The sequence below is a fragment of the Podarcis pityusensis genome (genome assembly GCF_964106645.2).
Source record: "Podarcis pityusensis genome assembly, chromosome: 8".
In the NCBI taxonomy this organism is placed as follows: Eukaryota; Metazoa; Chordata; class Lepidosauria; order Squamata; family Lacertidae; genus Podarcis; species Podarcis pityusensis.
Genome location: NC_138033.1, coordinates 71,124,397 through 71,151,388, shown reverse-complemented (window position 1 = coordinate 71,151,388; position 26,992 = coordinate 71,124,397). Strand labels below are relative to the sequence as shown.

At 47.3% G+C, this 26,992-nt stretch overlaps 3 protein-coding genes across 4 annotated transcripts in view; all 3 read right to left on the bottom strand.

Moving 5' to 3' along the window:
* Positions 1-2,340, bottom strand: part of TMEM240 (transmembrane protein 240) — a 45,302-nt gene extending 42,962 nt beyond the window's left edge. The window contains exon 1 of one of the 2 annotated variants that reach the window (XM_081016290.1): positions 1,933-2,340. Coding sequence is in view for 1 of the 2 variants with exons in the window: in XM_081016289.1 (XP_080872415.1) it covers positions 128-376 (249 nt within the window). In the remaining variant the exon portion in view is untranslated. Of the gene's footprint in view, positions 1-127; positions 1,258-1,932 lie in introns of those variants that run through there. The other variant, XM_081016289.1, reaches the window with a different exon arrangement.
* FNDC10 (fibronectin type III domain containing 10) overlaps positions 1-26,992 on the bottom strand; it is a 367,304-nt gene that overhangs the window by 282,073 nt on the left and 58,239 nt on the right. The window lies entirely within an intron of this gene.
* SSU72 (SSU72 homolog, RNA polymerase II CTD phosphatase) overlaps positions 8,146-26,992 on the bottom strand; it is a 48,818-nt gene continuing 29,971 nt past the window's right edge. Inside the window, exons 3-5 of the mRNA XM_081016320.1 lie at positions 15,438-15,577; positions 11,566-11,684; positions 8,146-8,862 (exon numbers count right to left, since the gene is read on the bottom strand). Of these exons, the coding sequence (XP_080872446.1) occupies positions 8,761-8,862; positions 11,566-11,684; positions 15,438-15,577 (361 nt within the window). The 3' untranslated portion in view covers positions 8,146-8,760. The remainder of the gene's footprint in view (positions 8,863-11,565; positions 11,685-15,437; positions 15,578-26,992) is intronic.

The following is a 26,992-nucleotide window of genomic DNA, read 5'->3' as shown; positions in this document are numbered from 1 at the left end:
ACACACACACACACATACATTGAAATGGGGCACACAGATCTGACGTTCCACAACCGCACCTAAGAATTTGGGGAAGGGGAAGACGAGAGAGAGAAGGAAATAAGAGGAAATCGAAGTGTCTCCTTACCATAACAATTGAGGCCCCCAAGATCATAAATATCATGGTGTTTGTATTCATGGACATCAACTGGAAATGGACAGCCGCTGTGTCACTACCCCCCAGCCCACCCCCCACCCCCTTGCCCAGAATGAAAAAGGAGAGAAAGGGGTGCCAGCTTTTCCTATAGAGGTCAGAGATGGTCAGGTACAAGGTCTTCAAACCGATCTGCAGTCCTGAAGGGGGGGCAGGCTCCTGGCCCCCCCAATTTCCAAGCATACACAAATGCACTCCTCTATTTTCTTATCCAAGCTGAACCTTCTGGCTGGTTTGTTGGTCTGTTTGGGTCTTTTGCTTTCCACCCCGCTCTCCTCCAACTCCTCCTCCTCCTCCTCTTCTTCTTCCTCGGATTAGTCCAACATATATCGATAGATAGAAAAGATCGGCAGGTAGGCAGAAGAGAAAGATTCCTAGGGCAAATCATGCGATCCACTCAAGCCGTCCAAGTGAAAGGTCGACCACATCACAGCGGTGCACCGCCAATACCAGGCAGAGGAATTGATCCAGCCCCCAAAAATAATAATTTGTGGGTTTTTTTGTTTTTTGTTAAGAAAAGCAAAACACGAAACCAAGTAAGAAAGAAAAAAAAAATACCCAACATGCAGAGAGAAAGAGAGGAGGGGGGTGGAAAGGAATGATAAAGAGTAAATTCTGCTTCTGGGGCCATCAGATGACACTCTGGAGCTTCACGGCATCCTCTGCTCAAAAGAAGGATCCATCCTTTTTTGGGGAGGGGGAAGGTATGGGTGAGCAATTGGTGCAAAGAAGACTGGGAGATGGAAGGCTGTTAAAAATTGCTTCCCCTTTCTGCTCTCTCTCTCTCTCTCTCTCTCTCTCTCTCTCTCTCTCTCTCTCTCTCCTCCCCCCCCCCCCCCCCTTAGCAGGGGGGAAAATGGAAGAAGGCGGCTGGCAAGATGAGATGTTGGTGGGCACGGGGTGGCGTCATGTTGGAGTCTTTTAAAAAGATAGTCGCCTGGTCTTGTTCCATTTGCTGGGGAGGAGACCCATCGCTGGGGAGGAAATGCACGCGCACACGCGAGAGCGCGCGCACACACACACACACACTCAGAGAGAGAGAGAGAGACCCCGGGCTCTGCTGCCTGCCTGGAACTGCTGCTGTGTTTTTTCCTCCCGGGGGGGTGGGATGGAGAGGAGGAATGAAAAACCCCACAAAACGTGACCTGAGGATGGATTTTGGCAGCTTCTCTTTCTCCACCCACCCCCTGTCCCCCTCCCTCCCTCCCTCCCTCTCTCTCTTGGTGACATTGAAGCTGGAATAAATACCTCCTGCACCATCTAAGTTAGAGGCATTTTTGTTTAAAATGGGTGTTTTTTTAAGAGAGAGAGAAATTATTATTATTATTTAAAGACAACAACACGCTAGTGCTTTTGCAAAGTCAGCACGAACGATTCCCACCCCCACCCCACCCCCCAAAATCAGGCTCTTTAAATCATCATAATCATCATAATTAACCATAATCATAATCGTAGCCCTCCTTTCCCCAACCCACCCACCCACCCACCCACCGCACCAAGCCAGCCCCGCCCCGGGACTTTAAGATGTGGGACGGCAGGGTGGGTGGCACCCTCCTTTTGGGTTGGGGGGTGCTCTCGCCGCTTGCAAGAAGGGGCTTGCGACTGGGTCTTGTCGATTTCATCCTAGGAAATTAGCAAGGTGGTTTTTGGGGGTTTTTTGATCCCCCTGCTCGCGCGCACTCTCTCTCTCTCTCTCCCCTTCCCACCCACCCGCTTGCATAGAGAAAGGATTTTTTTACCTATTTGAGGTGGCGCCGCTCCATCTTAAAGGCTCGTTGCTTAAGGAGGGAGGGGGGTGGGTGGGTGGGAGGAGGGACAGAGGTGGGGGGGAGAGAGGAAAGGGGGAAAAAAACCCTCCACGCTGCAGATCCTGTGCTCTGTGTGTGTGTGTTTACTAACCTCCCTCCCTCTCTCTCTGCACAAATTTCCCCACTCTCCCTTCCTTTAATCAAAATGGTGCTTGATCAAATTTGGAATCCTTCTCTCTCTCGCTCGCTCTCCGCTCTGCCTTTTCTTCCTAGGATCTCTAGCTTGGTATTAGCACACACCAAGAAAAGAAACGGGGGAGAAAAAGCCATCACACCTCTCCTATTTTGCCCTGGAAATCCCCAGTGGAAAAGAGGCTCCGTTCATCTCTCTCTCCCCTCTCTCTCGCACAGATCTTCACTGACACCTCTCACCTGGGGACGGTAGTGACCCCCCCCCGCTCACTCCATTCCACACACCCACAAAAGTGATTTTCACCATCAGGAAGGGCTGGTTTTGTGTACTGCTGCTGCTGTTGTGAAAGGGTGCAGAATTAGAAAAGGAAGGAAATTTGAGTCGGGGGGGTGGGGATGGTTGGAGGAAGGGAGGGGGTCTCGTTTATGGGTGGAGAGTGTCTTTCTTCCTCCCAGAGGAGAGCTCTCCATTGCAAAAGTTACGACCCAAGTGCAAAAGGACACGAAGCACACCTCCGCTCCTTAGGCAGGGACCTGAGAGACCTCTCCCCATAAAGCTGAGAAATTGAGATTACCAGATGTAGGAACTGTGGGCGTCCTCTGCTGGACGCTCTCGGTACGCTCAGAGATCAGGCTCACTAGAAATGAGCTTGCTAGGCTAGAGATGGAAGCATATCTCGCCGCTCTGGGTTCCTTTCAATCATCCCCCCCTCCCACAACCGATCCAATATTAAGTTTAGGTTGCTTCATTTGCACATCAGGCGCTGTGGGTTAAACCACAGAGCCTAGGACTTGCCAATCAGAAGGTCGGCGGTTCGAATCCCTGTGACGGGGTGAGCTCCCGTTGCTCGGTCCCAGCTCCTGCCAACCTAGCAGTTCGAAAGCACGTCAAAGTGCAAGTAGATAAATAGGTACCGCTCCGGCGGGAAGGTAAACGGCGTTTCCGTGCGCTGCTCTGGTTCACCAGAAGTGGCTTAGTCATGCTGGCCACGTGACCCAGAAGCTGTACGCCGGCTCCCTCGGCCAATAAAGTGAGATGAGTGCCGCAACCCCAGAGTCGGCCACGACTGGACCTAATGGTCAGGGGTCCCTTTACCTTTACCTTTAGGCTTTAAAGGAAAAAAGAAAGATCCACACACAAAAATTGGCTTGCAACTGAATGCTAGTCCTTGAAATTAGCAGATGCAAGTCGTGACTCACTTAGGCCCCATTCATTTCAGTGGGTTTTCTCTGAGTCGTCCAAAACCCAGTGATGCAGGAATCACAGCTCAGTGACCCCTGAGATTCGGCCACCTTCCAAGGCAGTCTGTTCCACTGTCAAAGCATCAGAAAGTTCCTCTTTAATGTTTAGTCAGAAGAAATGCAGAGAAGTGAAATCGATAGATCCATCCCTGGAACCAAGTTATTTTATCCCCCATATTAAGCACCATATCGTATGCAAAATCATGTGCCTGTTTGTGCGTATAAGCTACAGTAAGGTTACCAGACATCACCATTTCCCGGGGACAGTCCCCGGATTTACAAATCAGTCCCCTGACAAAATCCATCTATTTAGGAGGAAGTTGAAAAGTGTCCCCAGATTCATTGAAAAAAAATCTGGCAACCTTAAACTACTGTCAATATGTGCACAGGGTAGGAGTAGGTGTGCAATCCATAACTGATCTTAAGAGGCAGTATGGTCCAATGAGTAGAGCTTGGGAAAGCAGGCAGTAGATGGGGAGAACTGTCACTTTCCATATGTCGTTGGGACTCCATCTCCCATCAGCCATAGCTAGCACAGCCATGGATCATGGATGATGGGAGGAGGAGTCCAGTAACATCTGGAAGGACATAAGCTCCTCATTTCTGCGCTAGGCCAACCTGAAACCTGCAGTTAATTGTGGAGGCATCACAGCAGGACTTAGGCAAAATGGTGTACCGCTTTAACAAGCCACACAGATATTTAAGACACTGGCCTGGAATTTTCTTTCTATCCTGTTTTTGGCAGGGTCTTTCCCTCTCTCTCTCTCTCTCCCCCCCCCCCCAATTCCTGGAGTTATTTGTGCTTTAATTTGAGGACATTTAATTTTAATTATGCATCTGTATTTTGGGCTCTTTGCAATACAGTGGTACCTTGGGTTACAGATGCTTCAGGTTACAGACTCTGCTAACCCAGAAATAATACCTCGTGTTAAGAACTTTACCTCAGGATGAGAACAGAAATAGTGTGCCAGCAGCGCAGCAGCAGCGGAAGGCCCCATTAGCTAAAGTGGTACCTCAGGTTAAGAACATTTTCAGGTTAAGAACGGACCTCCAGAACGAATTAAGTTCTTAATCCAAGTTACCACTGTACTCTGTAATAGGCAATTGGGGTTCCCCCACTTCTCCATACAAAAAGAGATTAAAATGAATTCAGGTGACAAATAAATTCCATGATGTGGCTGGAAGACATACATTTCCCTGAGATAAAATTATTATTCAAGGGGAAAATAGGAACACACACACACACTTTCCAAAAGCAAAACTATTGGAAGCGGGTGCCTCCCAGAGAGAAAATTTTCATTTCAATTTCAAAATCTTTTTTTTTTAAAACAGTGCAGTCTTACACACATTTGTTTGGAGCTACGTGCCCATGATTGCCACGGGCCTTACGCCATCCCAGGTCAATCATCATTAGGATTTACAGCCTAACACAGCAATTCTGGGCAAGATCATTTGCCAGTGAGGTCCCGCTGTATTTAATGGTACTTACTCCCAGGTAAGATGCCGGAATAGGGTGGCAGTCTCTGCATAGCAGGTCCAACCCAACCCTAGAGAGCTTAAGTGTATTGCCAGTGCTAGCCCTACTCAGAGTAGACCCACTGACCATGGCTAACTCAGTTTAAGTGGGTTTCTTCTGAGTGTTGCTTACACAAGCCAGAGGCCTCAAATATCTGAAGGTCTGTCTCCATCCGTACTGACCATCTTAAGACTGGTAGAGGAGGTTCTCTTGGTAGCACTGCCACCCACAGAAGTTTGGGGATTGGGAACACAGGATATGGGTGTCTCTGCAGCAGCTCCCAGATTCTGGCACTCTGAACCCACAGAGATGCACCTTGCATCTACCATGAGCTGAAGACACACCTCTTTGACACTTAAGGTTGTGTGTGTGTGTGAAAGAGAGAAACACCTCTTCTGCTGAATTTATTGGGCTGTGTTATTTTGATTATGTATTTTGTTTTTCTATGATGTTTTTTATGTTGTTACTGCCCAGAGACCCACGAGTATAAAGCGGTATAAAAATTTAATAACTAATAATAAAAAAGTCAATCCTACTCAAGAGTTGAGTCATCAAAATTAATGGACAGGACTAATTTAGGTGCATTGCTTCCAAAGGCTGTGCACTTAGTGGAAGAAAACTGAAATTGTTCTGTTCCATTTTGAACCATTTTATTTGTTTTGACGATTATTTGTATTTATTTGTTTTGTTTAAAAGCATTTTTTAAACCACCTAATATATTTTAAAATCTCCAAGTGGTGTAGGCTACATGCAATAGAAAAGCATGATCCATTTCAACAACAACAACAAAAATATATAGCCTAAAAACCAATAAAACAGGAAAGAAAACTGGAGAGTCCAGGGGCTCACTCACATAAATCAGTGTCCAGTCCTATGGGTCAAGGAAAGTCTGGACAAAAAGATAAGTCTTTACAATATGTCGGAAGCACCAGATGGTTTCATGTATGCCAAGGGGAAAGGACATGACACAGAATGTTTTCATGTTTTTTTATATACCTCGATACTGCATTGTTGAAGCCTGCCCTGGGTCACTATGGTGAAGCGGGTTGGGGTAATAAATATTACAGATAAATACAAACACAAACCTCAACAGCTATCAGGAATTTTGGTCAAGCCTCTTCGAGTTGCTGTTGAGTCAAAGTCTTGGAAAACACAGAGAAGTAAGCTGTAGGTCAGGAACCCCTTTCTGCCACCTCCTGTCCTTAAACTACGAGCACAGATCATGTGAGGATCAGCTGGAGCAGGCTTGCCAAAAGCCACTGGTCCAGAGCCCAAATTAGGAAAGAACAGCGGAGATCAAGGATGCTCAGTCATTAGAAGCAGAAATATATCACTGGCTCGCAACAGGAATCATTCGGAGCCAGGATTCGGTGTGTAAATTGGAGAGTTAAAAACACAACACTGTCAAAAACTGGATCCAGAAAATCAAGACTCTGCTCAGACCACACTCCGCTATTCTTCAGCCTGTAAACATATATATTTAAATAGCACCTTTTCTATTTCTCTTAATTCAGGAGCCCAAGAAATTGTCCAATACCAGGTCAGGCTAAAGATGGGTCAAATCTGTCAGTTTCATTTTCTCTCCTTTTTCATTGTTTCCAAACTTCAGTTTTAAACCAAATGTCCTGATAGAAATTCACCAGCATTTGCGTGCAATTTTCTCCCAATATATGCCCTATTTTCACTACTTTATGCATTAACAGATGTTCTTTCGAGACATTGTTTGGTTGGAGAATTGCACCTGCAACCTTAGGAGAAGCACACGCTTTGAACCGCGGTTCTGTTTTGGTCCTCTCGTTTCAGGAACTAGGGAGTTCCACATGAAAATGCGAGCCCAACCAAATTTCTTCCCCAACCCCTAGGAGAGGTTATCTGCTCATCGAGTCCTGTGCTCTTTACCCTAGAAGAATCTCTACATGGATCTCAACAAGCGCAGGCCTTTCCCATCACCCAATGGAGGCTGGTTCAGTGGAGAGAACAGGACATTGCTCCACTAAGCTCAGCCTGCTCTCAGCCAGCCTACTTTACAAGGTTGTTGTAAAGTGGCAGCAAGTTAATATAAGTGAGGGGCTCTGCAAATGCCTAGTATTATTAATCGTTCTTATCATTGGCAACTTGTGTCCCTTCAGAAATCCAGGCTGAAAATTCTGTGTACCATACAAACTACTATAAAGTTTCCAAGTGCCATCTGTCTGTCTATCTATCTATCTATCTATCTATCTGGCCCATTGTAGGATTCCCTTCCCCCTGCCACACACAGCATAATCCATTAAGTTTGTGGAGTGTTGCCATGTTGTTGTAACAAATTAGGACAGCTCATCACTTTATGCTCATGCCTGCCACTCTCAAAAATTATCTTGAAAGGTATTTGTTGCTGCTGGAAGGATTCCCGATCTTGACGTGTCCCAAGGTCAGAACGGATCTTGATAAGGTACCTTGGAGTGGCAGAATTCACGGTGAATTAAGCATAATGGTAATTCCAGAGGCTGCAAACCCAGAGCAAACAAATGAATTTTAGTCAAACACTAAATGGTATTTAAAACAGCCAGATTCTTTCCTTTCAGTGTACCTCCATTCTAGCTGTATTCAAACTACGTAAGTTTGAGTAAAGCAGGAGTTGGAGAAACATTGAGGGATTTGTTTTTAATCAACAAGGAGAAATAGCAGAGATGGGTACAACACAAAAGCGAACACCAAAAAGCTAAAACAGGACATATTTCAGTTTCCTTCTCACTGTACTCAAGCCTTGTTTTAAACTGTCACGTCCCCTCCTTGGGTCAACCCCTGCCTACTTTACTCAAACCTCTGCCATTGTTGAAAATTGCCACATTTTCCATTTCCCTCTGTCCCTGCTGTTGTTTAAAACCACCTGTTTTCCTCACAGTGTAACTCCCTTCTCACTGTACTCAAACTTCTGCCTCTTCCATTCCTCGTTGCCTCGTGTGAGGATACAGGATGAAGAACCCTCAAATACTCTACTTTGTGAAGGTACTTTTCTCAAACACCTGCCATTGTTTAAAACCATCAATTTCCCCATCAGTTGCTCCCTCATCTCACTCTCATGCCGTGGTCGCCCTTGTGCAACCTGTCTTCAGTCTTGCTCCCCTACCGCACCCTAGCTTCATGAATTTCTAGGATTGCAATATGGCACTACAATTCTTCTGACAGCGGCTGTGCGACGATAACCTTCATGTTTACATATATAGGAAGATATATTAGACATCTCTATATGAACACAAGGAACAGGACAGAAATGGCGCAGTTTATATTTATTGGACACTTCCAATTTTCATTCCTAATATTATACAGATATTAATTGTCCCATTCATACCTTTGCATATCCCAGCCGTTCAGTTCTGTTGCATTAAAAGAAAAGCATCTCCCCTTCGCTGCCGCCCCACCCCCCAACACCTGAAATAAGATATTTATGGTGGAAAATATAAATGATATCATCTGCATATATTCTCTTTATAATTAAAACCCTACTTATAACAATTAAAGAAGGGCATCCAAGAGAGGGAGGCGGGAAGACAGGAGATAGGGGCAGAGTTAAACAAAACCTTGATTTCTTTTTCTTTTTCGTTAAAAAAAATCTCTTAAATAAAGCAGCGTTTCATGTAAAGAATTTCTTTCATTTTACACACAAAGTTCGTTTGTGTTTCTGCGTGGAAACATCCCACAAACAATTTAAAAACAACAAAAAACGAACACACGCGCGGGTTGGGGAGAGAAATTAAACAGCAACAATGAAAGAGGTTGTTAAGTCGACTTCTCCGAGAGGAAGGGAGAAAACAGTCCAGTAGATTCAGAACTAACACATGCTTCTTTCGTCCGCAAGTAAGGCCTAAGAGGAAGAGGCGGGCGTGCTTTTAATAAAAGCAGACCGTGTGCAGAAAAGTCCTTCCACTTTTCTCTTCAAATTCTTGTAACAGCTCGTCTATTTCATTTTCCATGTCTTCCGTATGCTGTATCTGGAAGCAAACAGGCAAGAGGGGAAGGGTTAGGGCTCAAGTATTTATTTTGAAAGGAGGGTTGTGCTGCTCTGTTCTCTTACAAAAAAGAGAAGTGCAAACAACAAAAAAACCCAATGGAAAGCACCCATCGAAGAAGAGGAGTCCCACCGCCACCCGCCTTAAAAGAAGCACTTTTCCTGTGCACCAGAAGGGCAGACACCTCTTCTGAAATGATGTCTGCTACAAGAAGACCACGTGCTATCATCTCAAACAGGTGCGGGGAAACGCCTCCAGGTGTTGCTGAACTAAAATGCCCACCGTGCTGGGCCAATGGCCATGGTGGATGAGGCTGATGGGAGTTGTAGTTCAGTGACACCTGGAAAGCCAAAGGCTCCCCACCCTGGATCTAATAAGGAACAGGGATGGAGAACTCGGTGATGCTCCAGATGTTGTTGGGCTTGGGGCCAACCCCAGCCAATGGTCAGGATGCAGTTATGGGAACAAGTGGAAGGCCCCAGGACTCCCACCTCTGCTCTAAGCCTGGGATAGTCAACATGGTGCCCTTCAGATGTTTATGCAGAGATTGGATGGTCATCTGCCATGAATGCTCTAGCTGAGATTCCTGCATTGCAGGGAGTTGGACTAGATAACCCTTGGGAACACTTTGCAACTCTTACAATTCCATGATCTCCCATCAGCCCCGGCCAGCAGGGCCAAAGGTTGGGAGTTATGGGAACTGCATTCCAAAACACGTGGAAGGCATTGTGTCAGCTAACCCCATGCCTAAGAAAGCCGCATAAGCTTTGCGAAAGGAACAGACCCCAGGACTGTCCCCCAAGCCAGCATTCTTCAACCGTGGGCCCCAACACTGGTTAAGCAGACTGGGGTGATGGAAGTTCTGAAACATCTGGAAAGACCAGGTTTCCAGGTTGAAGAGCATGGCTCTAAACCACTCTGACTTTTTATATATTCTAATAGCCTCTGGACCTGCTTAGAAACACACACACGCAAATCACACACCACCGGGAGTGAAAGCAGCCTTTCCCCATTTGGCCCAAACAAAGTGCCTCCAGACTTGACAAGCGGAGAAGGAGCTCAAGCCTTTCTTTCATTTTCCTTGATGCTCCATTCAAATGCAGGCAGAGTGGCCTAGTTTCCGCAGGAGTGGGACCCCGTGGAGAGGAGAGTTCTATTCCCAAGTGTGCCCTGGGCTGGCTGACCCACTTTATAAAAAAAAACAATCCACCACAGAAGTGAGCTGGTTTCTTTTCTTCTCTTTGAAGCAGAGAAGATGCCTCAGCTCCGTTCAAAGTTCAGGGTTTTGCCTTAATTCCCTACATGCTCACAATGGCAGGCTGGGCAGGTAAAAAGCCACAGTGGCTGCAAATACAATGCCCTTCGCTCAAATTCCGCACAGAGCAAGCAACACCCTGGAACGGAGCATAGCAGGTCAATGGCCAATGGGCAGTGGAGGGAGGGGACTTCCATGCTTGCCTCCTAGATTCTACAGCAGGGGTGGGGAACTGGGGGCCAAACACAGCCCTTCAAGCTGCCTCTCTCCCTGAGCACCCTTCCTAGTGGCTCTGCTCAGCACCCTTCCTTGAGTGTTTTGGCCTGGATAGAAAGCGCCCTTGAAACCGTGACAATGCCTCTTGCTTGCTAGGGCAGAGGATAGAGAGGTGAGAGGCGCTCCTTTGGTGTTCCAGCTGCTTTCACCCTCTGGCTCGGTCCAGTATACCTGAAGGAGCGTCTCCACCCCCATCGTTCTGCCCGGACACTGAGGTCCAGTGCTGAGGGCCTTCTGGCGGTTCCCTCACTGTGAGAAGCCAAGTTACAGGGAACCAGGCAGAGGGCCTTCTCGGTAGTGGCACCCGCCCTGTGGAATGCCCTCCCACCAGATGTCAAAGAGAACAAGAACTACCAAACTTTTAGAAGACATCTGAAGGCAGCCCTGTTTAGGGAAGCTTTTAATGTTTAATGGGTTATTATATTTTAATATTCTGTTGGAAGTCGCCCAGAGTGGCTGGGGAAACCCAGCCAGATGGGCGGGGTATAAATAATAAATTATTATTATTAATATCTGGCTGCGGCTGCCCCTGGCAATCAGCCCTCAGGTTGCCCAGGAAGGAAGGCAGCTTGCCTTATGATTTTGTGCATGTGTACCGAGATAGCGCTCTTTCTCACACACACATGACTGCCAAAGGTAAGAACTGGCTGTGCAATCTGAACTTCCCAAGCAGATGCTGGGGATGAATGGGAGAGAGGTGTAGCCTCTGGCTTCAGATTATGCTGGAGCAGAGACCGTCAACCTTTCCAGAGCTGGCACAAATGCATTGGGGGGCCCATTGCTTCAGGATTTGCATGGTAGAAGTGCTCCCGTTGAAGCCTGCCTTAGATCACGGCAGCGGCCCACTGGTTGTTCCCAGCTCACCAGCAGAAGGCCACTGTCCTGGAGGGATAGGGCCGGCTGCTGCAAGGTTGCTGGTCCAGGTGGGTGTCTTTATGCATAGCGAGGAATGGAACAGCCATGTTCAGGGGCAGTGTACCTCTGAGCAGCAAGGAAGGGAAGCGTTTCGCTTTCACCCCCTGCCTGTGAGCTTCACAGAGGTTTCTTAGGAGCAGAAGGACTTAGCAGGGGTTCAAAATCACCACAGGGGAAAGGCATCCTCTGGTACCCCAAAGAGGAAATTGGAGTAAAAAGGTTAAAATAAAAATACTTACACATTGACATAGTTCGCAGATAAGGAAAGCTCCCAGCGTTGCCTCTTCGTGATTATCCTGGATGTCCACGTTGATCACATGTACGGGCTGGCATGTCTCCTGCTCTCTAGAATTTAAGTCTGAGGGGCAAAAACAAAGAAAAGTGGTTTTGGGTGCAGGTCAAAATCAAGCCTTCAAACTGGCAGTAGGCAACCCGTGTCTTCTCTGGATGTTGTTGGGAGTCTGATTCCTATCAGCCCCAGCCGGTGTTGGCTGACCGTCAGGGCTGATGGGGAGTTGGGGGTCCAACAACGTCTGGGGGGTGCGAGGTTGGCGAAGGCGACATCAGGGGAAGGAAAGGAGCAACATTTGCATGTCTTGGGCGACTGGAATTAAAATAATGCAAAGGAGCGTGGGAAGTGGCCTTAGACAACTCCGCACTCTGCCTGTTTAGGAACTTGACTGCCAGTGGCTCTCCACGAATGCAGGCAAGCTCTTTCCCACGGCTTGCTGCCCAAACGATTTTAAACAGGTGGTGTTGGGAGTCTGAACCCTGGACAAAGTAGGGCCTCTGCCACTGAGCTAAGGCCGCTTTCCCCAGGCTCTTTGAAAAAACACTCCTTGCGTTGGGTCTGACAGCAGCACGGACATTGGTGGCATCCCAATTTTGAGGCTTCTAATCTGGTGGCCACTTGGCTGGTTCTTTTTAATGCAAGGATTGGGAAAAACCAAATGTGGCCCTCTATAAACTCTGGCCCTTGGGCCCCAAGCAACACCCTGCTCCAAACTCTCCTGGAGTGCTTCTGCCTGGCTGGAAGGTGTCCTTGAGTTGCGCTGAACACCTCTTACTCATCCAGGTAAATAGAGAAGAGCGAGCGTAGAAACCAGCCTACTATTTTTTAAAAAAGGCAACACACTGACATTCATTGCTCGGCCCACGTTTGTCTCAAGCCTTGCCTATCACTTGCATGCAGCCCCCAGAAGGGTGCTGAGAAGGGAATGTGGGCCTAGATTTGTGTTGTACTGCATCTCTCTTAATATAACTGCATTTTCTCTTGTTCCGCCAACAGAACCCACAGCAGGACAGGAGATTTGCTTATTTTTAAGACCGGTGTGCAGACAATGCCGTCACGTACACGGATCCGGCACGGCCAAAGAGACACGGTTTCCCAGGCAGCGTTAAGGAGCCTCGAGATGCTGACCTGCAAATGTAAAGCTCAGAAACTGGCCCACCTCCCCCTCCCTGAACAGTGCTTCCTGCAGATCAGGCCAAGCAAAGCGAGGCAGTCCAGCTTAAAAATCTCATCATCTGTTCATAGCGGGGACTGCCAGCGGGGATTTGGGCTCTCTCCTGTGCCACTTATGTGAAGAATTGCATTCAGAAGAGAGAGGAAAGAGGGTAAAGGAGGTGGAAATTAGCAAGCAGACGGCCTTCGCCTTCCCCAACTGCTGCAAAATGAACCCTCTGTCTCAAGGAGGACAGCTCCCCCCGAAGCAAAGAGTGAAGATTTCATTCATCTCTCGGCACGGCGACTCATTAAGGAAACCGGCGAAGGCTCCAAGACGGCTCCCTGTAATGCACTCTGAGCTCTGCGGCAACTGAGTGGACAGCCCTGGAGCGAAGGCAGAGTCTGGCCGGTGAGGAACCCACCTTGCCCCCGGGCATTTTTTATTTATGAGACACCACGGTGTCCGCTCGGCTGCTTCCTAAATTTGAAGGAGATCTGCCACATCCTAGCGGGGGGTGAGGCGAAGCCAGGGAGCTGGAGAGACGATGAGCGGCAGATCTGCCAACACCACCAACCAGGCTGGGGTTTTTTGTTTTTAAGGCTTAGCCAGAGTTGTATAAATGCCTAGTTTAAATTTAAAAAGCGAGGAAGAGCCACATTTAACAGCAAGTCCGATGCCATGCTGCTGCTTACGGACCTGCCTTACCATAACCTAGAAGGGGCTCCTGAAACAAAAGGCACTGTTCTGTTTTTGTGCAGGGCTTTGTGTGCCCTTGAATCAGAAGATGGCCCTCATCGTCAGGGACCTGTCGAGTTCCTTAACCTAGCCGGGAGCCTCAATAAGAGCCTGGCTGGTGGATCAGGCCAAAGGCCTAACTAGTCTAGCACCCTGCTCTGATTTTGGCCAACCACAGGAGCCTCTATGGCAATAGGTCCCCAGCTGTTGTTGGACCACAACTCCCATCATTCCCAGCCACTTGTCCTGCTAGCCAGGGATGATGGGAGTTGTAGTCCAGCAACAGCTGGAGACCCAAGTTTGAGAAACACTGTTCTATGGGAAGCCCGCAAGTGCAACAGTGTCTCTTCCCGCTTGTGATTCAGAAAAGGCCATCCTTTTCTCCTCCCCCTTGCGACGGCTGCCTGCTGGCCTCACTCTCTTTGTATGGACAGTGCTGGGTAGCTTACCAGTCACTGTGGGCACGTCCTCCCCCTCTGCACTGTGCCTCCAAATGCCAGTTACCTGCAGGGCACTTCTTATGAGTGACAGGGAGGGAGGGCAATTATGTTCCTGCAGCCATCTCATTGGCCACTGTGGGATATAAGAAGGTGGAACTAGACAGACCTTTGGACCCAGTGAGGCCCTTCTGATGTACTCAGGGAGAGGGCAAACGAATGTGCAGGGACAATAATGGGTCCATTCCATTGTGAGGAAGGCCCAGACCTAGGATGGCCACATGGCCTACTTTCCAGACGGCAGTCCTCTATTTGAAGAGCAGCCTGTCCCATGCGTGGTTTGTAAAGGGAGAAGTGGGGCCCTTGAAGCTTCTCATCAAGGGAGACTGGATGCAAATCTGTGCTCTCTTCTGTCTCCTGTTTTTGGGATATGCAAACTGCCATTGGGACTTCACCCAGCAAATAAGACTGCTGGACCAAGGAGGCCTACCTCCATATCCTTGCTCAGCCACAAAAGTCAATGAGTCAAGAGCTGGCCAATAATCTGCTCTCAAGCCCAACCCCAGGCTGATGCAAGGGTGAAGCAGAAATAATCCAATGCATAGATTCCCAGGCCTCTTTGGAGGAACAGCAGGATAGCAGAGCAGAATAAATGCTGCACTAACAGGAATGCAGCGTCACTGCAGAAACCTAATTGGATTTGCATTCCGTTGCTCCCGCTGCAGAACTGTGATGGGGGGGGGGGAGGTGCGTCCTAGGTCTGTAGTTCCCAGGAAGGATTCTCTCTTCAAAACCTTTGTTGAACCACAGAACACACAACCCCATCCGAGTTTGAGCCCAGATTGTTTCCATCATATTTTTACGCCATCCCTTCTTCAGAGAGTTCAGGGGAATGGTAGGCAGTCTCCACTGCCCACTCTCAACGCTGTTTGGAATCATAAAGAGGCTTTGAGTTGGAAAGGTCTTTAAAGGTAGATGAGACCAACCCCGACTGATGGACGTTCTGCAACACAAGTACAGACGGCCACCCAGCCTCTGTGAAAAATTTGCCCCCCAGCAAATGCATCTTCACGACAACCCCTGCAAAGTGGGCCAGAAAGAAAAAGAGACTGATTGCAGGTCACACCGCAAGCTTGAGAAGTGAGAAGATTTGAATCAAAGTCTCTGCGGTCCTAGTCCAATACGCCAACAGCTAAGGAGCGGTGGGGAACGTTCTTTAGCTCGGAGGCCACTTCCCTTACAAGGAGCATTCCGGGGGCCAGAGGCAAAACACACAAACACTCCTCTCTCTCTCTATTCAGGCAAGCTAGAGGGATGAACAGTTCAAGGACACATTCCAGTTATGTTAGAAGAATTCCAGGAGGGCTGTGGCCCAGAGAGTGCCCAAGGGGCCAGATAGGAAAGTCCAGGGGGCCATATTCATCTCCCCCACCCCTGGCACCATAGCATACTGGTCCTTGCCATTAAAGCAAACAACTTTCAGCTCCTTACCTTCTACTACTTGATCATAGACCCTTTCTTCGCACGTCAAGATCAAATCAAAGACGTCTTTACAGTTCTGGAATCTCTCCGGCCGTGGCTTGATCCGCTTGTTTCTGTCCAACATGTGCAAAATCCCGTTCTGTGTATAGCTGAGGTTACCAGGGTTAAGGAACTTACAAGTCAAAAAGGTTGCTGTCGTTGGGGTTGATTTTAGTGGTTACATTTTGTTTGTTTTGGGAATCACTTAGGACAGTTGTGGGGGTGGGGGAGATAAGGTAAATTTGGAACAAGCGATCCCATCAGATTTCCCCTTGCCCTCCCAAGTTTAACTCTTTGAACGTACAAGACAACCCCTTGCGCTCCTTCTAGGATATGAAATCTCAATGTGGTAAAATAAGGCTTAGAGATCAAAGAAGCCTTGAAATGGTTTAGCTGATTAAAATGACAAGTGTGTGGATTGAATTTGCACACAAGTAAAACATTTCTCATACAAGAAACACAACATCATTTTTTTCTGATAACGCATGCCGTAGCAGCCGGCTTCATGGAAAGAGAACCCCTGCCTCAATTTTTTTTATAAGCGCTTCTGTTATAAAATAAAATTAAAAAGCTTCATTTTGCTTTTAAAATCTCCCTGGCACTCTTGGTAGTCACAAGGACTAGCAACTTGCTTTCTTGCAAACCAACCTGAAATAGTCAGGAACCTGAGATTTCACACACATTGACTTGGTCCAGTGCGCTGTCTATAGCTGGAAATGGGGGACCTGAAAATCTTAAAACATCCATCCCCAAACCTGTGTCCTTGTGACGTTATGGTCTACGAGACCATCCATCAAGGCCAGTGACTGGGGATGATGCAGAGATGAAATCCAGTATCTGCAGCAGCCCCTGGTTCCTGATCCCTGAATTAAAGAGTGAAGCCCCAATAGCATCACATCAAAGTCCATATAACCACATTCATTTGTTATCCGATCACTACCACTTTTGTCCCAACCTCCTCCTTTGACAAGTCCTGAGAGGCACCTATCTTTCTGCTAATGCCCCCCACCCCCCCAGTAAAGTATATCAAATGGAGTTTAAAGATTACCAAATGTGCCAGCCAGCTGTGAAAAAGGCTGTCTGAAAAGTCAAATTCTATTGCCAATTACTTTTTTCTTTTGCATGGTAGGCGTTACACTACAGCTTTAGCTAACAGAACCACAGATATAACGCTAAGCATACTTCCATGACGGGAGAAGGGCTCAGTGGTTAGAGCATCTGTCTTGCATTGCAAAACGCCTCGGGGTCCCAGGTTCAATCCTTGGCATCTCTAGATAGTGCTGGGACAGACTCTGGGCTGAAATCCTGGACAATTTCTGCCAAGTGTGTAGACAATACTTAGCAAAACAGACCACAGGTCTTGCTTGGGATAAGGCAGCTGCCCGTGATTCTGTTTGGGCAAACGTCGTACTGAACTTGTTGAACTCACTAAAGACCAAGCACGCAGAGCTTCAAATAAACTCAGCTTTCAAAATCAGTACCCAAACATTCCATCACATTCCAGCACGAGCAAGACTGCAATTCACAATACCAGTGTAGTACAGTGGTTAGTGTGTTGGACTAGGACCTGGGAGACCAGGGTTCGAAACCCCACTCAGCCGCAAAGCTCACTGAGTGACTGTGGGCCAGTCAGTGCCTCTCTGCCTAAGCTACCTCCCAGGGTTGTTGTGGGTGTCAAATGAGGAAAGGGAGATCTATTTACACCGCCTCGAGCTCCTTAAGAGAAAAATGGGAAAGAAATACAACAAATAGATTTAGCCTCAAAGGACACAGTGGAATTTATTTCTGGATCTATTTGTAAAATGTTGAATCATTACAGGTCCACTTTGATAGCATCCCTTTGATTTTTCCACTTAGCTGTTGCCGTTGTTTACACTGTAAGCTCCTTGGGGCAGGGGACTCAATATTGTAAAGCTATGACAGAGAACCACACCAGACTTTCCCTTTTGACCTGTGTTTCGGTCATGCCATACCCACCTACCCTAGACTGGAAAGAACCGCATGCACCAACTTGAAAGGTTAGCTAATGGCTGCCGCTTGCTTCTATAAACCTAAACATACCCTTTACTATTCTTGGTAGGACTTGCAAAAAGCTGCCCCCTATATAGATCAGGCTTCCTCAACCTCGGCCCTCCAGATGTTTTTGGCCTACCACTCCCATCATCCCTAGCTAGCAAGACCAGTGGTCAGGGATGATGGGAACTGTAGTCTCAAAACATCTGGAGGGCCGAGGTTGAGGAAGCCTGATATAGATGATGCCAGATGGATGGCATCAAGGAACAGGATCCTACAGTTCCTCCAGGGCTCAAGCCCTCTCTTCTGTCTCCTGCACGACACCTGGAAGGCATTCACTGTGCAATCCTATCCTGGTCCCCTTAATGTAAGAACAGCCCTGCTAGATCAGGCCAAAGGCCCACATAGTCCAGCCTCCCGTTCTCACAGTGGTTATCCACATGCCTATGAGAAGCCTGAAAGCAAGACCTGAGTGCCAACAGTGCTCGAACCTAGGATTCCCAGTATGCTGCCTCCGACAGTGGAGGTAGAACAAAGACATTGTGTTTAGTAGCCATTGATGGCCTTCTCCATGTGTGGCTCCACGGCCGGGGCAGCTCATCCGAAGCTCTCCGGCTACTCCTGGACTACAACTCCCATCACCCCTGACAACTGGCCCTGCCGGCTGGGGCTGATGGGAGCTGGAGTCCCTCAATTTCTGAAGGGCCGCAGGCTAGTCACAGCCCTACCTGAACATTTTTCTAACAGCTGCGTTTGCAACAGAGTATGTTGCAGGCCAGTTCGCATGCAACACTAAGCCATGGTTTAAAATAAAACTACGGTTTGACGCACCCGAGCACTTTGCTGGCAACTGTGCAGAATGGGGGAAGAAACAAGCCAGAGTCTGGCTCACTGTGATAATGCAAGCCTGCACTTGCGGTCCATCTTCTCCAAATCAATCACGAGCCGCAAGCCAATAACACATTGTGGTTTACTTTTCGTGAGTTGTTTACAGCAGGGATGGGGAACCTTTGCTCCTCCACCCCAGGCTCCCGCTCCCCAATGTTTTAGACAACAGCTCCCATCAGCCCCAGCCAGCATGGCCAAAGGTCAGGAATGATGGGAGCTGCAGTCCAAACAGATCTGAAAGGCCACGGGTTCCCCACCCCTGGTTTAGAGGGGAACAAACCACAAGCCCGGGTTTGAAAATGGCAAGAGGCCAGGCTCCCAGGTTATTTCCTCCCCTGAATGGCACAGTTAGGAGCAGCGGAGGGGCAAAGCGGTTGTGAGGGTTGCAAACCATAGTTTTATTTTAAACCCTTGCTTCACTTTGGGTGTAAATTGAGCCAAAGCCACCATTGTGTGGTTCAAAATAGCCTCTAGGGGAGGGGGAGAAACTCACCCTTGTCCCACCCTGTCCATGGAGAATCTGCCCTGTGGGCCAGAGCCCCAGTCCAGTTCTCCCAGAGCAGAGATTTGCAATGAAGCGATTATCATTCCCCCGTGGTGAAAGTTTGCCAAGTTTCACATGCAGCTAAAATTTCACCACCACCACCATTCCAGCAACCCACAGCACAGACCCCACTTCTTTGGGCTGCCTTGTGGGTTAAGAGCGTACGCTCAACAGAAACCTACAGCACATCCCAGCTCCTCAAGTGTGTATGACGCACCTGTACGCAAAACATGTCTCGTTCACCGTTTCAGAGCAGGGGCATGAATAAGAGTCATCTCGTGGTCAGAAGAGCAGAACCGAGTCCTTGTCTTTTCACTGCTGCATCCCTTCTGGAACATGTTTATCTTCCTTCTCTTATCTTCTCCCAGACATTGAGGGCAACTAGTACTGTACAGAACTATCTGGGAATGTTTTGCTTGTGTTATCCCACCACTACCCCATCTTCTTCTATTGATGCAGCAAAATCTCTTGTTTTTCAAAGCAAACCCTCTGTGTTATTTTAGTAGGAAGTTAATTCCCACCAAGTTCAGCTCACTCAAGAGATAAATCAGCGCAGAATTCCCTTAGATGCTCCAGTTTTTGAGAAATGACAGTGGTGGGGAAGAATGTCAAGTAACTACTTTGAATTGTTAAAAACATGTTTAATCTAAATTGATTCTAGCAAATTATTACTACTGATAATAATAAATCAATAATAATAAATCTATGGTGTTCTTTCAAACAGTCATATGTCAGTTTTCTGTTTGGATTAAGTCAGGCATTCTGCATTTGGCAAGTGAAAGTGAAACTCAAAATTTAGCATCCCAATTCTTGTTTTTCTTTCATTTATTGATGGGGGAGGATCACATTTCTAGTCATACAATCATAGAACTGTAGAGTTGGAAGGGGCCACAAGGGTCATCTAGTCCAACCCTCTGCAATGCAGGAATCTTGTGCCCAACATGGGGCTCGAACCCATGACCCTGATATTAAGAGTCTCATGCTCTAGCGAATGAACCTTAAGATGAACTCAAAGCCTTAGCAGCAATGCCTGTGAAAATCTCAAAAAAACAACAACACACAAGTGAATGCTAGACAGGAGCTCCAGTGGTGAGAAGTCTGAGTTACTGCCATGACTAGTAAAGCTGGAATAAATTATACAATATCAGAAAACATGTTTCATAAGGAGAAGGCATCAAAATGAATCAATGAAGGCTTTTAAGGGAGGCTGTAAACTAAGGGCCTTAAAAAAAAAAATTTCGCTCTGCAATTTTACTCTGCAAAGGGAGGCTGAATATTCCCTTCCAGTGCAACTAAGGGCTGTCAATCTAGCACATGAAACCTGTCATATTAAGGTGTATAATAGATAATTAGTGATAACCTGATCTCCTAATCTTTCTAAACTCCTGCTTATTAGGAAAGTGCACCAACTCTTTTTCAGACCCTGATGTGGCACTTTGGAAAACAGCCCAAATTGCTCCTAACCTATTTGGAGGATGCCCGAATCAGCTTAGGGTTTCCAGCCAAATCCTGATTCCAGGGGGTGAATCATGCCTCCCCCCAATTCACTATTTTGGGGTAATTTTAAAAGAAGTTTTAAACCTCCCCCCTTTTTGATGGAATTGGGTGAAATGTGAAGGCACAGTAAGTAGCCCCACCTGAGTGGGCAGGGGCTGGCAAACGAACGAACAGGTCCACAGTCTTGGGGGCAAGTACATGAAAAGTTTATTTTCTTCCTTGTGGCTTTGTGAGAAATGCGTCTTGCTATGTAAAAGGTATATATAGTGGTACCTCGGGTTAAGTACTTAATTCGTTCCGGAGGTCCGTTCTTTACCTGAAACTGTTCTTAACCTGAAGTACCACTTTAGCTAATGGGGCCTCCTGCTGCTGCCGCGCCGCCGAAGCACAATTTCTGTTCTCATCCTGAAGCAAAGTTCTTAACCTGAAGCACTATTTCTGGGTTAGCGGAGTCTGTAACCTGAAGCGTCTGTAACCCAAGGTACCAATGTATTGGGAGTGGTGCCTCTAGGAAAGTAGCCCGCAAAATTTCAGAAAGATGGGTCCAAGGGCTAGGGAGTTATGACAGAGGAGATAAAAAAGCGTTCCGGGTAACTTCGGGAGACTCCGGAGACTGTCCTAAGCTAAGAGAAACCTTCAACCTGCTTGAAGTAGCTCACTTGGGAGCCTTCTAAATATGGCCTTGCCTCTTACCACTCTGCAAGCGTATTGGCACCCATAGCACCCTCAGTTCAGAAGGAAGCTGATCAGTCAGATAACTGATCCATCCAGTTCTTCGGGTGCTGGCAAGCATATAGAGCCTGCCTACAATACCAGCTTCACCATGCCACTAGTGAAGTGTCAAGACTAGGACCTGAGAGTCTAGGGTTCAAAGCCCCACCTAGCCATGATGAAGCTCACTGGGCTGCACCCTGGGACCAGGCACCTTCTCTGCGCAACCTACACCACAGGATTGTTGTGAGGATAACAAGGAGGCATGTATGCCACCTTGAGCTTCTCGGAGGAAAAAAGGTGGGATGTTCGTGTTGTTATTTTGCTTTGCTGCGGAGAAGGAAAACCTTGTGGCGCCCCCCGGCTTCTTCCTATATACTTAAAAAAAATATAAAACAACCCATAATGCTCCTGGGTCCAAGATGATAACGCTTAACGCCAAGAGCCCTGCTAAAAGCAGACCAAGGATCTTCCAGCCCAACCCTCCTGGCGGTGTCCTGCCAGGTTTCCAAGCAGCCCACAACCAAAACAAGAATGTGATTGGCTGCCAGTTGTGGTGTGGCCCTACAGGTATACCGCTGCTGAGCCTGGAGGCTCCATTCCATTGGGGTACTCTCAAAACGCTTGGCCTAGTCATAGCTGTATAGTTAAAGCTATGGTTTTCCCAGTAGTGATGTATGGAAGTGAGAGCTGGACCATAAAGAAGGCTGATCGCCGAAGAATTGATGCTTTTGAATTATGGTGCTGGAGGAGACTCTTGAGAGTCCCATGGATTGCAAGAAGATCAAACCTCTCCATTCTTAAGGAAAGCAGCCCTGAGTGCTCACTGGAAGGACAGATTCTGAAGCTGAGACTCCAATACTTTGGTCAACTCATGAGAAGAGAAGACTCCCTGGAAAAGACCCTGATGTTGGGAAAGATGGAGGGCACAAGGAGAAGGGGACAACAGAGGACGAGATGGTTGGATAGTGTTCTCAAAGCTACCAGCATGAGTTTGACCAAACTGCAGGAGGCAGTGGAAGACAGGAGTGCCTGGCGTGCTCTGGTACATGGGGTCACGAAGTTGGACATGACTAAACGACTAAACAACAACAACAAAGTCACATCTGTGTCTTAACCCCCCTTTAAAGGGCATTCTGGCAAAGAGCCGCCCCTTACATTGTGGACGTGACACTAGGAACATTGCAGCATTGTCTATGCCCCTCTCCCATCCCAAGCAAGCAAGGGACAGAGGCAGTCCTATGGCAGCAATGGGGAAGCTGCAATCCTCCAGGTGTCCCTGGGCTACCATCTCCCATCATCCCTGTTAGCCATGCTGGATGGACATGATAGAAGTTGGAGTCCAACAACATCTGAAGGTTTCTCATCCTTGTCTGCCACAAGCAAGGCAGCCCCCTTTTACTGGGACAGCCATGAACTGCCACAAAAGTATTTCTTCTTCACACTAGGAACAAAAACCTCATCTCGTGGAAATCTTTCAACCCCAGCTGACCATTACAAGAATCCAGTAATTGGGGAATAAAGCCCAATGTTGCTTTTCTCCTCCTCCTCCCTTTCCTGTTGTGACTTTTAAGATTGGACGCCTAAGGACCGAGACTGTCTTATCACTGGCATTTGTAAGCAGCCCTGGGGGGGTTGGCTTTGGCTGAACAGCGAAGTAAACATTAAAAAAAAAGCTTTCAGTAAAATAAAATGGCAAGGGACCATTGCCGCATACACCTCACTTGCTTTGCATAATTAATTATAAGTTAATCAGGAAGGGTATTTTTGTTAAGTTATTCATGACCCCAAACTAGCGCATGATTGGGTAGACATAGGAATGCATTTCACAGGGCATGCACTGAAGTAGTTCCTGCTCCACGGAGAGCTAACCGGCAGTAAGGTGAACACTACTATTAAGATTAACTGAGAAACAGCTGCCAAATATATTTTCCCCATCTTTGGGATGGGCAGAAGCTGCCAAAGGCTTAAAATGGATTTCCTGCAGCCAATAGGAAGCTATTTGGCCACAGAAATGATTACAGGGGGCTGCGTCCAACATTCTCTGCCCACTAATGCAAGACCCCTTTGCACTATGGATGGCAGTTTTAAAGCTGGCACAACAAAGGAACCCAACACAAGAAGTTGTGCTGGCAGAAGCTTGTTGTGCAATCCATAGTGCAACTGTCTAGACCAGGCATGGCCAAACGTGGCCCTCCAACTATTTGTGGACTACAACTCCGAGGATCCCTAGCTAATGGGACCGGTGGTCAGCAATGATGGGAATTGTAGTCCCAAAACAGCTGGAGGGCCAAGTTTGATCATGCCTGGTCTAGACGTTTGCACTGTGGTCTAGAGGAATGTACTCATGTTTCCCATTGCACAACCAGTTATACCAGTGCAACGAGTATACCACTAAGTGACTTAAACCTAGTGCTACAGTGAACGTATCCCAGGGTTTCCACAAGTGTGGGGTTGCTAGGGCTTGCAGGGGAAGGGAAGGCACTCAGTTGGGTACCAAGGGTGGATACTACAATACTGGCAACTGAGGACTGGTTCGACCTGAAATATGAAACTCACTTCTAAATCTGTTTTTATTGCGGTATACTTCTTCCTCCTCACTTTGCTCCCCCCTTTAAAGAAACAACTGAAAAGACAGTGTTGGCACCCCCAGTGCGATTCACGTTATTTCATGATGCCTTCACCAAGATGAAACTAACTTAGGAAAATCTGCTCACCTTCATTTCTCCTTGCCAATGTTTTCCCTGTCTCCTCTCCCATCATCATCATCTGCCCCACGGTTGAGAGTTAGGATTGTCATCTCTTTGGGGCAGGGATCTGCTTTTGCTTCCCTCTCCTCAACTTACCAGTTGAAGACAGGAAGGCTGCAGAAGCATTTGTGGTTCAAGACCTCCTGATCTCTCTAGCTTTTCCTCAAATCTTTTAAGACTCTCCTAACTTCTCTCCACCAAGCGCAGATGCTGCAAAGCTTCCTCTTTGCAGGACAACTTGACATTATAAATCTAACACAGATTTTTCTCTCTCAAGGAATGCTGTTGGTTCGGGAGTTTGTAAAGGGAAGGTGGGGTTTGAAGTTTCGGTTGGAGGGGTATTAATTGTAATGCTATGCTTTAGGACATAACATGTCTAAGCTCCCACCTTCATTGAGGTGCAGTAAACTATTGAGACCACTGGTGAAATCAAAAAGCTTCTTAAACAAGTAGCATTTCAGCTAGGTTTATTTGTAGGTTTAATCTGATGGATGCACAATTGTCAAGCCCAATTAGTTACCGGGCAGCAGAAGCCCAGTTGAAAAAACATCAGCATTTTACTTGGGCCAGCTGGCAACCCTATCAGGAAAATAGAAGAGCTCCATAGGGATCGAAGAGGAGGCAGGCTGACATTTCCAAACTTTTAAATGAAAATGAATCTTCAGCTAAATGCCACTACCCTGCAGTAAACTGTATCATAAGAATGTAAGAGGAGCATGGCTGTTAGATCAGCCCAAAGGCCACCTAAAATACCACCCTGTTCTTACAGTGGCCAACCGGATGCCTACATGTGAAGACCCATAGCAGGACCTGAGCAACTCTCCCCACAGCAACTCTCCCCAATTGTGATTCCAAGCAACCGGTATTCAGAAGCATACTGCCTCCGACGGTGGAAGTAGGACATAGCCATCATAGATGGCAGCCACCGATAGTCTTCTCTGTGAATTTGTTTAATCCACATTTAATGCCATCCAAATTGGTCAAAGGGATGCGGGTAGGGCTGTGGGTTAAACCACAGAGACTAGCCGATCAGAAGGTCGGTGGTTCAAATCCCTGCGACGGGGTGAGCTCCCGTTGCTCAGTCCCTGCTCCTGCCAACCTAGCAGTTCCAAAGCACCTCAAAGTGCAAGTAGATAAATAGGTACTGCTCCGGCGGGAAGGTAAACGGCTTTTCTGTGTGCTGCTCTGGTTCGCCAGAAGCGGCTTAGTCATGCTGGCCACATGACCTGGAAGCTGTACACTGGCTCCCTCGGCCTATAGGGCAAGATGAGCACCGCAACCCCAGAGTCAGTCACAACTGGACCTAATGGTCAGGGAGCCAGGGAAAGCTTTATAAAGACTGAGTTGCGCCAAATTAACCTTATCTTTTTTCCCTTCCTTTTTTTTGGATAGAGTTACTAAGGTTTATAGGTGAGGAGAAGACTAAGGACAGGAGTTTATCTTGATTTCAGTGAAGCATTTCGCAAGGTCTTCCATGACATCCTTGATGATATACTAACAATACTATCCCAACGAGTGATCATGAATAGTTCTGACTCAATCTGTCAAGAGTACCAACGTAACTCTAGGTTGTAACTAACATTACCCCTACTCAGAGCAGACCCATTAAAATTAATGGACGTGGCTAACTTACTCCAGGATGGACCTCAACAGAGATTAAAATGTAAAAATCTGCATTTAGATATGAAGGATCCATGGCACATCTATCAGGTAGAAGAGCTCTGGAAGGGCAGTTGTACATGTGAATAGGATCTAGGGGCATCTAAGGCCAAAAGTGAAAAACACAAGCCAGCAATGTGCAATCCAAAACAGCTTAATGCAATCTCAGATTGCAGAAGTGGTATCCGGGTCAGAAGCAGTAACAGCCCAGGCAGCATCTGTAGTACTACTGCGTCCAGAAAGAAAAAGAAAAAAGCCAGAATGGTGAGGGGGCCTGGAAACTATGAAGAACAGCTGAGGAGAGCTGGGGTACTTAGCCTGGTGAAATTGGGAAAAATATTTGAAGGGCTTTCACACTGAGGATGGAAGAGACTGGTTTCTCTCTTGCTCTGAGGACTCAAATGCTTAGGTCTGCTGAAGTGACCCTGTTACAGGCGCCACATGAGATCCATTCCATACTCGGAAGAAATCCACCTTTCAGTGTGGCAGGACCCACTTTGGAATTCCTTGCCTACTGACATCAGACAGGCACCTTTCCAGTACTTTTTGGCTCCTGATTAAAACATTGTTTAGGCAAGCCTATCCAGACATGGAGAAGTTTTATGCATGTTTATCACATTTTAGTGCCTGTTGGTTTTAGTCATATTTTGAATGCTTTTAAGTACAGTGGGACCTCAGTTTTCGAATGTCTCAGCTGACGAACATTTCGGTTAACGAATGCCGCAAACACGGAATAAAATGCTTTGGTTTTTGAACACGCCTCAGAAGTTGAACATGCCACGCAGCTTCCGCTGAGTGTAAGATTCTGAGACCTAGCTGTCAGCTGTTGAGTTTTTGGTTTTTGAACATTTCAGAACTCGGTCTTCCGGAACGGATTACGTTCAAAACCTGAGATACCGCTGTACTTGATTTCAACTGTTTTTAATTAGTGAGAATGTTGATGCTTTATTTTATATTTTTGCAAACTGTTTAGATATGCTGGGAAGCATATCTTGGCTTAAAAGTTAAGGAGAAATTTCTTAATGGGATGAGCGGTACAATGATAGAACAGACCACCATGGAAGGGGAGGGAGGCTCTCAACCAGAAGCATTTGAGCTGAGGATGGATGATGAACCTGCCAGAGGTGCTATAGCTGCAGGGGGTTGGAAGAGAAGATCACTTAGGTCCCTTCTTGCTAGCAGATGTTCTTCACTTCTCTCTCGACAGAAGCTGAAGCACAGAAGTTACCCCACATAAGAGGAAGCTGCCTTATACCAGGTCTGTGTAACTGTCCCATCTAGCCTTGCATTACCTAGTTTGGGTGTGGAGAGCCTTTGACCTTCCAGATGTTGCTGAACTGCAAGGCTGCTTCAGCCCAAGCAGACATGGCCAGTGACCAGAGATGATGGGAGCCTATAGTCCAGCAACATCCGGAGGGTCAAAAGTTCCCCACACCTGGACAAATTGGTCTGGCAATGGCTCT